Source organism: Oryctolagus cuniculus, chromosome 1, assembly GCF_051225735.1.
Source record: "Oryctolagus cuniculus isolate XC-2025 breed Fujian yellow rabbit chromosome 1, ASM5122573v1, whole genome shotgun sequence".
Lineage (NCBI taxonomy): Eukaryota > Metazoa > Chordata > Mammalia > Lagomorpha > Leporidae > Oryctolagus > Oryctolagus cuniculus.
In genome coordinates this window covers 51,772,702-51,786,790 of record NC_142867.1, presented here as the reverse complement: position 1 = coordinate 51,786,790, position 14,089 = coordinate 51,772,702, and the positions used below count along the sequence as shown (strand labels likewise).

The following is a 14,089-nucleotide window of genomic DNA, read 5'->3' as shown; positions in this document are numbered from 1 at the left end:
GTACATAAATATCCTAAAGTCAGCCTTTTCCTAAGAAATTTCTTGTTTCAGAACTATTAGGCTAAAATTTTATAAGCCTTATTCTTTTAAAGCACAAAACATTTTGTTCAAATAAAATCTTACCCAGAAGGCTAAAGAATAAAAGAGAAAAGCTTTATGGCTAAATGTGGGGAGAAAGAGCTCTCCTAATTTTCCGCAGGCCCTAAGGCTTATTTATTGGGGTAATTAAAATACATTTTTTCAGTGTTCTTTAGTTCAGATACTAATAAATAAAAACACAAGAGCAAATTTTCACATAAGGATCAAATTTTGAAAAGGAAATTCATATGAAGTAGGAGTCATTAAAATAAAACATACCTCCCCAAGCGACCGGCGGACCTCAGTCATCACACTCTGAATGTCTTCCTTGGTACTACAGTATTCTCCCAGGATCCACAATGCTCCTCGGTAAATCCTGGGTCAAGAATACAAGCTCTGAAACATGGACCTGGCAAACACATCTTTTTCGGGCAAACTATCCATTGCAACGCATAGAGTTACTTACTAGAATTCTATTGAATATCTTTGCTTTTATTCTAAAACAGGAGGAACATCTGACTCATGAAATCGTTTCGTCTGGCTTTGTTAAGGCAACCACAGGTCAGACTTGAAATTCAATAAATCTATGGCAGGCTAATTTTTAAGTTGATAATTTTGTATAGCCTGTGGATGATGTAATAAATATCCAAATGGTCCTAGGCAGAAAAAAGGTTCCCCTCCCCTGCTCTAAAATCTCCAACAAGCTCCTGATCCACCCTCACTTTTAGAGGATGGTGTTCTTGCTTCCTTGGCAAACACATCTGGAAGCAGAGATCTTTCTTTTGAATTTAAGCTCAAGCAAGAAACCAAGGGCTGGCACTGTGACGTAGCGGGTTAAGCCACCTTCTGCAGCACCAGCATCCCATATAGGCGCTAGTTCAAGTCCTGGCTACTCCACTTCCAATCCAGCTCCCTGCTAATGCACCTGGTAAAGCAGCAGAACATGGCACAGGTGCTTGGGCCCCTGCACTCACATGGGAGACTGGACGGAGTTCCTGGCCTGGCTTTGGATCAGCCCCCACTTCAGTTGTTGTAGTCATTTGCAGAGTGAACTAGCAGATTTCCTTCTCTGTCTGTCTCTCCCTCTCTCTAACTCTGCCTTTCAAATAAAGAAAAACAATAAATCTTAAAAAAGAAACCAAGATTCTCCCATTCTAAAAGATTATAGATGAACATTTCAGAAAGAATGTAACATTGTTTTCATTCTCTCCAGAAATAATTTGGATTAAAAGCAAAATAATTGTTCCCATTTATCATTAAGAATATTCTAAAACTGGCAAACCTAGAAGTAAAAATAAAATACTAAAATGTTTCCCAGCAAAGCATTCATTTAGGACAAAGATATGATAAATTTGGCTTTATCATGTACGACTCTAGGAAATGTATTTTTTAAGCTTATTCTTTTTATTCATTAGAAAGGCAGAACAACAGAAAGAGAGAGAGAGAGAGAGACAGACAGACAGACAGAAAAAGTCTTCCATCTGCTGGTTCACTCCCCCAAAGATTACAACAATCAGGGCTGCGCCAGGCCACAGCCAACAGGCAGGCACTTAAAGGGGTTTCAGGTAGGTGGCAGGTGCCCAAGTACTTGAGCCCTCATCTGATGCCTCCAAGGCTGCACATCAGCAGGAAGCTGAATTGTAAATGGAGGTGGGATTTGATCCCAGGTACTATGATTAAGGATACAGGTATCACAAGTAGAGCTTAATCCACTTCGATACAATGCCTGTCCCAAAACATTCTTCATCACTTCCATAAATATCAACACAATTTCATATCATAAAAACATTTCTGCACTGGTTCCTTCCTTTCTACCTAAGCAGACCTGCTGCAAGTCTGTTTTAGTCTATCCATCAGATGCTTTTTAAGTTTTCTGATTCTTATTATATGTGAAAGGCAGACAGACAGCTGAATCAGAATCAGAGCAAGTGGGGCTGACCCAGCAGTCTGATAAGGGATGCCAGCGTAACAAACAGTGGCTTAATTCGTGGTACCATAATGCTGGCTCCACCCATCAGATGCTTTAGAGATAAAATTTGGATACAATATAGCACAGGGTATTCAAGGGAAACACAGGTTAGGTTATATGCTCAATCTCTCCCTTTAATAAATAATGAGGAAAATACAAATAAGGAAATCTAAAAGGTGATGCCTTTTCTTAATTACTTTGTTTCTTAATTACTTTGAGATTCATAAGGTCTTACAGGAGATAAAAAGGGTACTTCAAAAACCTCATGGGGTGGCTGGTATCATGGCATAGTGGTTAAGCTACTGCTTGCAAAGATGGCATCCCATACTGCAGCACAAGTTCAAATACTGGCTATTCCACTTTTGATCTAGCTCCCTACTGATATGCCTAGCAAAGCAGCAGATGGCAACTCAAGTTCTTGGGCTCTGCCACCCATGTGGAAGACCTGGATGGAATTTCAGGCTCCTGGGTTCGGCCTGGCCTAGCCCTGACGGTTGCAGCCATTTGGGGAGTGAAATCAAGATCTCTCTCTTTCTCTCTGCTTCTCCATCTCTATTTCATTCTGCCTTTTAAATAAATAAAAATAATCTTTAAAAAGTGAAGTAGTTATAAAAAAGTTCATGAAAATGTAACTTAAACTTATTTTGGTTCAAAAAAAGGTCTGAAATGCAAGTAAAGGAAGGGTCTTCAAAAGCTTAAAGAAAATGTATATTATGAAAAAATATGTATGGATTTCAAAAATTTCTTGCACCAAAATAAATATCACTTAATTTCACTTTTTCCATGGTGGAGGAACCTAACTAGATCATGGTGAAAACATTTCCTTTTGGGGCCGGCGCCATGGCACAGTAGGTTAATCCTCTGTCTGCGGCTCCGGCATCCCATATGGGTGCCAGTTCTAGTCCCGGCTGCTCCTCTTCCAGTCCAGTTCTCTGCTATGGCCTGGCAAAGCAGTAGAAGATGGCCCAACTCTTGGGCCACTGCACCCACAAGGGAGACCAGGAAGAAGTGCCTGGCTCCTGGCTTCGGATCGGCGCAGCTCCAGCCATTGCAGCCTTCTGGGGAGTGAACCAATGGAAGGAAGACCTTTCTCTCTGTCTCTCCCTCTCACTGTCTCTAACTCTAACTCTCAAATAAAAACAAATTAAAAAAATCTTTAAAAAAAAATTTCCCTTTATCCACAAACTATGGATTGACTGAGAGTAGAGGTGAAGTGATGTTTGTTGTCATGCTTAATTTGCCTTGACTCATATCTCTTCTCCAATCTATTTTCTAGCAAATAAACCTTTAAAGATAGAAACTGATAAAATGGTTAATTGACCCTACATCTAAATGTACTTTAAACTTACTTGACAGATTTAATAGCATGAAAAACTTCAAGCATTTTCTCCACAATAAGCATTCTCAGGTTATCAAATCGCTGAATGGCTTCACGAACAAACTCCAAGACATCAGCTGCTGCTGCTTCATTACTGTCACTAAGAAATTCCATTAACTAAAAAGGAAAAAGGGAAACAAGATTCAAAAACCATAATTTTCAGAAAGAAAATTATCTAAGGCAAGAGATAAATTAACAAAAATACAAAGAATATAATTACTAATAAATTTCAAATACATACCAAATATAAAACAAGAGACAAGAACTACTACATAGGGGTCAGCACTGTGGGCATAGCAAGTTAAGTGGCTGCCTACAGCTCCAGCATCCCATATGGGCCCAGTTAGAGTCCCAGCTGTTCCACCTCCCATCCAGCTCACTGCTGATGCTCCTGGAAAAGCAGCGGAGGATGGCCCACGTGCTTGGACCCTTGCACCCATGTGGGAAACCTGGAGGAATTCTAGCCATTTGGGGAGTGAACTAGCAGAAGGAAGATCTCTATTTCTCCTTTTCTCTCCCTCTAACTCTGCCTTTCAAATGAATAAAATAAATCTTAAAAAAAGAGTATTATATAATCAAAGCCACATGGCATTTTTTAAAAAGATTTATTTATTTACTTGAAAGGCAGAATTACAGAGAGAGAGAAGGAGAAGCAGAGAGAGAGAGAGAGAGAGAGAGCGCGAGTGAGCGAGCTGGTTCACTCCCCATCTGGCCACAATGGCCAGAGCTGCACCGATCTGTAGCCAGGAGCCAGGAGCTTCCTCCAGGTCTCCCATGCAAGTGCAGAGGCCCATGCACTTGGGCCATCTTCCACTGCTTTCCCAGGCCATAGCAGAGAGTTGGATCAGAAGTGAAGTAGCTGGGTCTTGAACTGGTGACCACATGGGATGCCGGCACTGCAGGAGGCGATTTTATCTGCTATGCCAGAGCGCCGGCTCCCAGCTTTCTGTTTTATGTGCAGCCAAGTTTATTATAAAACTCATTTTTTAAAGATTAATTTAATATTATTTTAAAAGATTTTTATTTAATTATTTGAGAGGTAGAGTTACAGATAGAGAGAGAGAGAGATCAGAGAATGGTCTTTCATCCACTGGTTCACTCCCCAAATGGCCGTAATGGCTGGAGAGGGGCCAATCCGAAGCCAGAAACCAGGAGCTTTTTCTGGGTCCCTCACGAAGGTACAGGGGCTCAAGCACTTGGCCCATCTTTCACTGGTTTCCCAGGGCATAAGCAGAGAGCTGGATGAGACCCTGAAGAAGCTCCTGGCTCCTGGCTCCAGAGCGTAGCTCTGACTGTTGCAGCCAACTAGGGAGTGAACCAGTGGATGGAAGACCTCTCTCTTTCTCTGCCTCTCCTTCTCTATCTCTGACTTTCAAATAAATAAATCTTTAAAAAAAAAAAAAAAAGAGGAGCAGTCAGGACACGAACTGGCACCTATATGGGATGGCAGTGCCTCAGGCAGAGGCTTAGCCTACTACACCACAGCACCAGCCCCTATAATAAAAATTCCAAACAGAGGGGTTATCGCTGTGGCACAGGGGGGTTAAGCTGCCTTTTTGGGACACCGGCATTCCATATCAGAGTGTAGGTTTGAGTTCTGGCTACTCTGCTTCTGATTCAACTCCCTGCTATTGTGATTAGGAAGGCAGTGAATGATGGTCCAAGTATTTGGGCTCCTGTCACCCAGATGGGAGACATAGATGGAGTTCTGGCTTCTAGCTTCAGCCTGGACCAGCCCTGGCCATTACAGACATTTAGGAAGCGAACCAGCAAAAGGAAAATCTCTGTCCCTCCGTCTGTCTGTCTCTCTCTGGCATTCTTCCTTTCAAATAAACCTTAAAAAAAAAAAAAAAAAAAAGGCAACAAAACTTCTGATAAGAGAGAAGAAATTCACAACTCAAAATAAATTAGATATTTCTAAGTTGTAACTAAAAGTAAAACCATCTGAGAAAATTCAGAATTCAATGGTAAAATTTCAAATTACAGTAATTTACCTAATTTATCTGATAACAGGAATCAAAAGTCTTGTTATGTGACTTTTTTCTATAACTGATTCCTTCAGCTTTTTTTTACTTTTATTTATTTATTTAATTTTTTAAAAATTTATTTGAGAGGCAGAGAGAGAGAGAGAGAGAGAGAGAAATGTCTTCCATACGCTGGTTCACTCCCCAGACTACTGCAATGGCCGTAGCTGCATTGATCCGAAATCTGAAGCTAGGAACCAGGAGCTTCTTCCGGGTCTCCCATAAGGGTACAGGAGCCCAAGGGCTTGGGCCATCTTCTACTGTTTTCCCAGGCCATAGCAGAGAGCTGGATTGGAAGTAGAGCAGCTGGGACTTGAACCAGCGCCCATATGGGATGCCAGCACTGTAGGCTGCAGCTTTTACCCACTATGCCACAGTGCCGGCCCCTCCTTCATCTTTAAGAGCTAAAATTATTTGAAAGAAATACTAGCCCTACTACATAATAGTATACATGATTTTACTTTCAGTAATTATAATAAATTTCAATTAAAATATGTAGAGTTTTTTTGTTACTATTTTATTTCATTAATTTTTTATGAAGATACATGATGAAGTCAAAGTCTTTGTTCTTCTAAGTTCAAGACAGACATAAAGGTCCCTCCTAACCATAAGATAAGGTTTCACCTCATCCCAGTTAGAATGGTTTTCATACAGAATTCAACAAACAACAAATGCTGGCAAGGATGTGGAGAAAAGGTACCCTAATCCACTGTTGGTGGGAATGTAAACTGGTACAACCACTGTGGAAGATAGTATAGAGATACCTCAGACATCTGAATATAGACCTGCCAGATGACCCAGCCATCCCACTCCTGGGTATTTACCCAAGGGAAATGAAATCAGCAAATGAAAGAGTTATCTGTACCCCCACGTTTACTGCAGCTCAATTCACAGTAACTACGATATGGACCTGACCCAACCCAAATGTCCATCAACTGAAGACTACAAAAAGAAATCATAGGAAATGTACACCATGGAATACTACACAGAGGTAAAAAAAAACAAAACAACAACAACAACAAAAACCACGAAATCCGGTCATTTGAAAAAAATGGATGAAACTAAAAAGCATATTTATTGAAACAAGCCAGTCCCAAAAGGACAAATATCGTATGTTCTCTCTGACCTGTGGTAACTAATAGCATCTAAAAGGAAGTGAAATTGACACTTTGAGGAGCAATTACTTTGAACAGCCCTTGTCTCAACTATTAAGAAACCGTTTTCTGGGCTGGCGTCATGGCTCAATTGGTTAATCCTCCGCCTATGGCGCCGGCACCCCGGGTTCTGTCTTGGTTAGGGCGCCAGATTCTGTCCCAGTTGCTCCTCTTGCAGTTCAGCTCTCTGCTGTGGCCCGGGAAGGCAGTGGGGGATGCCCCAAGTGCTTGGGTCCCTGCGCCCGCATGGGAGACTGGGAGGAAGCACCCGGCTCCTGGCTTCGGAACCAACGGAAGGAAGACCTTTCTCTCTGTCTCTCTCTCTCTCACTGTCTAACTCTGTCAAAAAAAATAGATTTTAGTAAAAAATAAGAATGGGAATAGGAGATGGAGGAGGAAGAGAGGTAGGAGAGTGGGTGGGAGGGCAGGTACAGTGGGAAGAATCACCATGTTCCTAAACTTGTAATTATGAAATATATGAAGTTTGTATTCCTTAAATAAAAGTTTTCTGGGGGGAAAAAAGATAAAGTGGTTCCATACAGCTGAGTTCTCTGGAATTTAAATATTAAATGACTAGAATTAAAAAAATTTTTTTCAGAGCATTTCAAAATTAAGGTAATCAGAATTACATACCACAGGAATAACATTTGCTGCCATATCTGGAAATCGAACAGAACAGGAGTGCAATGTTCGTACAAGGAGCTGTCTGTATTTGTCAGTATCTTCATGTTCAGACACATTGTTTGTTTTAATCACTTCCTTCTTCAAGACAATAACCAGCTACAGAACAAAGTAAAAGTAAATGAAAATTAGATCATGTTTTGTCTAAGAGCTTCTACAATGCTGTCAATGTTTTACCTCTTCAACATTCCTAGAAGAGACAAGGTCCAGTGCTAACTGCAAAGTTTTCTTGCGTACTTCTAAGTCTGGCGTGCTCAACACTCTTAGAATATCCATTACCAGATCCTGAAAAAGAACAAAAAACCTGAGAATTAGCACCAATATTTCTGATCATAAGAAGGCAATCCTAACTGCAGAATGTGAATTCTGTCCATCTTGCTGCCTTAATCCTTTGATCAATAATAAAATTACAAGAACTATGTATCTTGAGCCTCCTCATGTAATACAATATGAAATAATATCATATATGGTTAATTCAAACTGAAATTGTTTATTTTGACTCTACTAAGCTCTAGAGCCAACTTAGAGTTCATAGGAAATTTAGAAGTCTGAGGAACAATGACATCACAAAAAGGTGTCTGGATGTGTCTGGGTAGACACAGCTCTGGTCGTTGTGGCCATGTGAGGAGTGAAAGAGCGGATGGAAGACTTCTCTCTTTCTCTTTGCCTCCGTCTCTCTGTAACTCTGCCTTTCAAATAAAAAAATAGATTTTTTTTTTTTTTTAAATAAAGAGACTGAGGGACTGGTATTGTGGCACAGTAGGTTAAGCTGCTGCTTGTGTCACTGGCATCTCCTATTGGAATGGTGGTTTGAGTTCTAGCTACTCTGCTTCCGATTCAGCTCTCTGCTAATGTGTCTAGGAAGGCAGTGGAGGTTGGCCCAAGTACTTGGGTTCCTGTCACCCACATGGGAGACCTGGATGGGGTTCCAGTTCTTGGCTTCAGCCTGGCTTTGCCTTGGCTGTTGTGGTCATTAGCAGAGTGAACCAATCGATGGGAGATCTCTCTCCTTCCTTCTCTGTCACTTTGCCTTTTAAATAAACAAATAAATAATAAAACAAAACAAAAACAAAATTCAGAGACTGAAAGGACAGAACAGCCTGAACAATGGCTATAAATTGGACAAATGAAACAAAAAGACCATTTTTGGAACAATCAGGAAAATCTGAATCTAGACTTTATTAGATAATATTAAAAAATTATTAACAGTGTTATCATGTGTGATATTACCCGCTATGATACAGCGCTGGCTCCTATATTCACATTTCTAAACTGTGCCATAATGTTCTTCCTAGCAATCTTTTTTTTTTTTTAGTTTAGTTTATTTATTTGAAAGGAAGAATTAGAGAGGTAGGTAGGTAGGTAGAGAGAGAGAGAGGGAAAGAGGAAGAGGGAGAGAGAGAGACAGAGAGAGAGGTCTTCCATCTGCTGGTTCACTCCCCAAAATGGCCACAACAGCTAGAGCTGAGCTGATCTGAAGCCAGGAGCCAGGAGCTTCTTCTGGGTTTCCCACAAGAATGGAGGGGCCCATGGACTTGGGCTATTCTCCACTGCTTTCCCATGTGTATTAGCAGGGAGGTAGATTGAAGTGGAGCAGTGGGGACTCAAGCCAGTGACCACAAGGGATGCTGGTGGTACAGGCCATGGCTTTAACCTGCTGCACCACAGGTCCCTCTTTATTGATCCAAGATCAGCATTGTACTTAGCAGTCATGGCCTTTATTTTTATTTATCAATATACCTATTTAATACATTCTCAATGAATTGGTATAATTATTCTCTAAGAAATATAAATTATATTCAAGTTAAAATGAATGGACCCACTATTGCTAAGAATACCTGGAACACTACAAATTTAAAAGATAGACTATTATTTTACTTTAGAAATAAATATATGTGTGTATGTTGTTCATACACATTTTTTTAAAAAATTTATTTATTTATTTGAAAGACAGAATGACAGAGAGAGGGAACAAGAGACACAGAGATCTTCCATCTGCTGGTTCACTCCCCAAACAGCTGCAATGGCCTGGGCTTATTCAGGTTGAAGCCAGGATCCCAGAACTTCACCCAGGTCTCCCACATGGGTGGGCACTTGGGCCATCTTCCATCGCTTTCCAAGGTGCATTAGTAGGAAACTAGATCAGAAGAAGAGTAGCTGGATCTTGAACCAAGGCTCTGATGTGGGATGCCAGCATCACAGGCAGCAGCTTAAACTACTGTGCCATAACACTGCCCACTGCCCTCCTTCTCTACCTTTTTACCTTTTTTTTTTTTTTTTTTTTTTTTTTTTTTAAGAGAGAGAAGGACAGACAGACAGGAACAGCACTCCCATTCTGGTTCACTCCTCAAATGGTCATAATGGCTGGAGGTAGGCCTGACCAAAGCCAGAATTCCTGCTTCCTCCCAGAGCTCGTATTAGCAGAAATTGGAATCAAAAGCCAGAAGCAGAACTTAAACTCAGGCATTCTCATGTGGGCTGCAGGTATCTTAAACCAGCTTCTCAACCTATAGGTCAGACACCCACTCTTAAAAAATGTTTATTATGGCAAAGATGATATCCCAAAAGGTTATAGGAATTACGGAATTATACTTAGCTAATCAAAATTTGAACTGCCTAGTCTTCAAGCATTTAGGTTAACAAAATGCTAACACTTAGAAACGATGTAAATTGGGGCCAGCATTGTGGCATAGTGGTACTAGCATCCCATTCAGATGCCAGTTCTTGTTCGGGCTGCTCCATTTCTAGTCTAGCTCCCTGCTAATGGCCAGGGAAAAGCAGTGCAAGATGGCCTAAGTGTTTGGGACCCTGCCACCCATATGGGAGACCCAGATGAAGCTCCTGGCTTCTAGTTTCAGCCTGTTTCAGCCCTAGTAGTGGCGGGTATCTGAAGACCGAACCAGCGGATGGAAGATCTCTCTCTTGGTCTCTCTCTGTAACCTTTCAAATAAATAAATAATAAAAATTGCTTAAGAAAAACCAGAGGAAGACCTTTCTCTCTGTCTCTCTCTCTCACTGTCCACTCTGCCTGTCAAAAAAAAAAAAAAAAAAAAAGAAAAACCAGAAATGATCCAAATTTAAAAAAACATTTTATTTAGGATTTCTCTTAGACAACGCTTACCTGGAGTACTCGTTCATGAGCAGGATGTTCTTTTAATTCTACCAGTCGATCCAGAACTATGAGCTTTACATTGTTGTCACTCTCCTTAATAATTAAGTCAATGTAACACTGAGCGGCAGCCTATAGAGAAAAAGTACACTTTATAAGAAGTCATTCATTTGCTGTAAATGTAGATACTGAAAATAAGGAAAAATGAGTCAAAATGTATACATCTTCCTTGTACTAGAGTTCATGAATTCTGCTCAAAAGAATGTATCTCTGTATTCCCTACATTTTAAAAGATCTTATTTTTCAAGCCTATGACAGATTAGAAGCACTAGAAAAGAGCTACTAAAGCCAGAAATAGTCAAAAATTAAGGGCTGAAACTAAGGAATAAGACAGGAAAGAGCAGATATGGAATCTCAAAATATGTAACTATTAAGCATATTTTAGTTTAGGGACAAGGTTTAACACTTATGCATCACAGTGTAGAAAAAAGAGACTATAAAGATGATCCTGTGTCATTAAAATATCTTAGCATATATTTAGAACATTTATTAAGCCAAAAAATGTTCTAAGTATTTTAGAATCAGAAAGTTTAAAAAGCAAAGGACAAAGGAACAAATCTGAAAGAGCACTCAATAGCCAAATAATTTGATCAACAAAGTAGGCAATAACAATGTTGGATTATGCTCCAAAAGATAAAATATCCACATTGATATGATATGATAATGAAAGAAAGGAAAGGAAGTAAGGGAGAGAAGAGAAAGGACATCACCCGAGAATTTCAATTATTAAGTACAGAATGAGGGAAACAGAAAATCACCATAAGAATTCCATAGTATCTCTCTCAGTCTCTCCCTCTCTCTAATTCTGCCTTTCAAATAAATAAAATAAATCTTAAAAAAAAAAAAAGAAAGAATATCAGGGTAATAATAGGTGTCACAAAGAAAATCTACTGATGGATGCCAATATCACACAGCTTCTGTGTTATTCTTCCCCAAAACACATAAACCTCAAACTAAGTATGAGAAAACATCAGACAAATCCAAACTGAAGGATCTTTTATAAATGAATTAATCAGTATTCTTCAAATGTATCAAGGTTACAAAAAATAAGAAAAGTATGGGGAACTATCACAGATTAGACTAAGATATGACAAATGCAATATGAAATCCTGGACTGGATCCTAAAACAGAAAAAGGATGTCCATTAAGTGGAAATCTGGTGAAAGTCTATAGTTTAGTTGACAATACTGTTATGATGCTAATTTCTTTTTAATTTACTTTTTTATATTTTATTTATTTGAAAGGCATAGTGACAGAGACAGAAAGAGAGAGAGAGAGAGAATCTTCCATCTACTGGTTCACTCTCCAAATGGCCTCAACAGCTGGCAATGGGCCAGGCTAAAGCTAGAAGCCAGGAACCAGGAGCTTAAATCCATGTCTCCCATATGGTTATGGTCCAAACACTTAGGCCGTCTTCCTTTGCTTTTCCCAGGCCATAAGCAAGGAGCTGGACTGAAGTGGAGGAGCTGGGATTTGTACCAGTGCCCATATGGGATGCTGGCTTCACAAGTAGTAGCTTTACTTGCTATGTCACAATGCCAGTTCCAAGTGAGCAATCCTGAAATATTTTTTTTAAGATTTTATTATTTTTCATTTATTTGAAGGACAAAGTTACAGATAGAGGTAGAGAGACAGAGAGAGAGGTCTTCCATCCACTGGTTCACTCCCCAAATGGCTGCAATGGTGGGAACAGAGCCAATTTGAAGCTAGGAATCAGGAGCTTCTTCCACGTCTCCCAGGTGGGTGCAGGGGCCCAAGGATTTGAGAGCCATCTTCCACTGCTTTCCTAGGCAATCAGCAGGGAGCTGGATTGGAAGTGCAGCAGCTGGGACTTGAATTGGCGACCATATGGGAGGCTAACCCTGTAGGCTGGGGCTTTAACCCACTGCACCACAGTGCTGGCCCCCTAAAATATCATTGTTCAGAAACCTGAAATGTCATTCTCTGTCAATTCTTCTCCCCATATATGAAGGTACCTCTAAAAGTTCATGGAAAATGGAATCAAACATGTTTGTTTTGGTGCAAAAATGTTTTTTGAAATTCATACATTTGATAAATCCTCAAAAAGTTCATGGAAATTCATATTATGAAAAAATTATGCATGTTTTTGCACCAAAAGAAAATTATCTTTTAATTCCATTTTTCTTTTTTTTAAATTTTTTTTTTTTGACAGGCAGAGTGGACAGTGAGAGAGAGACAGAGAGAAAGGTCTTCCTTTGCCGTTGGTTCACCCTCCAATGGCCGCCGCGGCCAGCGCGCTGCGGCCGGCGTACCGCGCTGATCCGATGGCAGGAGCCAGGCACTTATCCTGGTCTCCCATGGGGTGCAGGGCCCAAGGACTTGGGCCATCCTCCACTGCACTCCCTGGCCACAGCAGAGAGCTGGAGTGGAAGAGGGGCAACCGGGACAGAATCCAGAGCCCCAACCGGGACTAGAACCCGGTGTGCCGGCGCCGCAAGGTGGAGGATTAGCCTAGTGAGCCGCAGCGCCGGCCCTAATTCCATTTTTCTATGAACTTTTTTTTTTTTTTTAACTTGAGAAGCAACGAAACAGACACAGAGACAGAAAGTTCCCATCTTCCAGCTTACTCCTCCAAATGCCCACAAGTGGCCCTCGGCTAGTGCCAAAGCCAGGAGCCAGGAACTCAATCGAGGGTCTCAGATGTGTGGCAAGAATCCAATCACTGAACCATCACTGCTACTTCCTAGGGTCCACATTAGCAGGAAGGCTATAGAGACAAGAGCACAGGTGTACCTTAGGCACTTAGGTACCATTGATATGAGATGTGGACATATTAACCAGTATTTTAACCACTAGGCCAAATATCTGCACCTTCATGAACTATTTAAATCTCTTACATAAGTGCAAGAAAGCAGGCAGAAAGAAAAGAAGGAGGGTTGACTATAGAAGAAAGCAAATAATTTTATGAAATTTGTAGTTGTTCTTTTTATGCCATGTAAGAACAAGTGAATTGCAATGCCATTAAATCACAAATGATAAAACAGCACCTCTATCATCTCATGTGCCCCCAAAGAAACACGCAGTACCTTGATGGCAGTTGGTGCACTAGAGAGTGTTACCAATGTCCCAGCAGCTTCATATTTTACAGCAGGGCTAGATGACTGTAGTAAGTTATAGATGCAGCGAATGAAACGGGCCCTTTCTGAAGGATTAGCATGACAGACCTGGAAAAGAAAACATTGATGTTTCAATACTTGCTTTCAAAATGTCAACTGAAAGCAGGGACACTTGCTTTCAAACGTAAATTTTTATGGATATCGCTTTATGGGGTGCTAATATTCTTAATTTGAAAGCTAAGAGAACAATTTTTCCTTTTATATATTTTTAGTTATCTGAAAGACGGGGGGGGGGGGGGGAGGTTGGGGAAGGAGAAACACAAGCACTTCCATCTGCTGGTTCACTTCCTAAATACCTGCAACAGTCAGAGCTGGGCCAGGGGAAGTTAGAAGCCAAGAACTCAATCCAAGTTTCCCATGTGAATGGCAGTGACCCAAGCACTTGTGCCAACTACTGCTGCTTCTGAGGGTGCACATTAGCAGGAAGCTGGATCAGAAGCAGAGTACCCAGGATTTGAACAATGCACTGACAAGAGATGCAGGTGTCCCAAGCAGCAAC

The 14,089-nt window shown here is 40.7% G+C and overlaps 1 protein-coding gene across 2 annotated transcripts in view; it reads right to left on the bottom strand.

The window, feature by feature from the left end:
• Positions 1-14,089, bottom strand: part of COPB1 (coat protein complex I subunit beta 1) — a 49,762-nt gene that overhangs the window by 21,693 nt on the left and 13,980 nt on the right. For both annotated transcript variants that reach the window (XM_002708825.6, XM_008266482.5), the window contains exons 7-12: positions 13,501-13,638; positions 10,406-10,525; positions 7,462-7,569; positions 7,237-7,383; positions 3,397-3,542; positions 358-454 (exon numbers count right to left, since the gene is read on the bottom strand). In XM_002708825.6, coding sequence (XP_002708871.1) covers positions 358-454; positions 3,397-3,542; positions 7,237-7,383; positions 7,462-7,569; positions 10,406-10,525; positions 13,501-13,638 — 756 coding nt within the window. The remainder of the gene's footprint in view (positions 1-357; positions 455-3,396; positions 3,543-7,236; positions 7,384-7,461; positions 7,570-10,405; positions 10,526-13,500; positions 13,639-14,089) is intronic.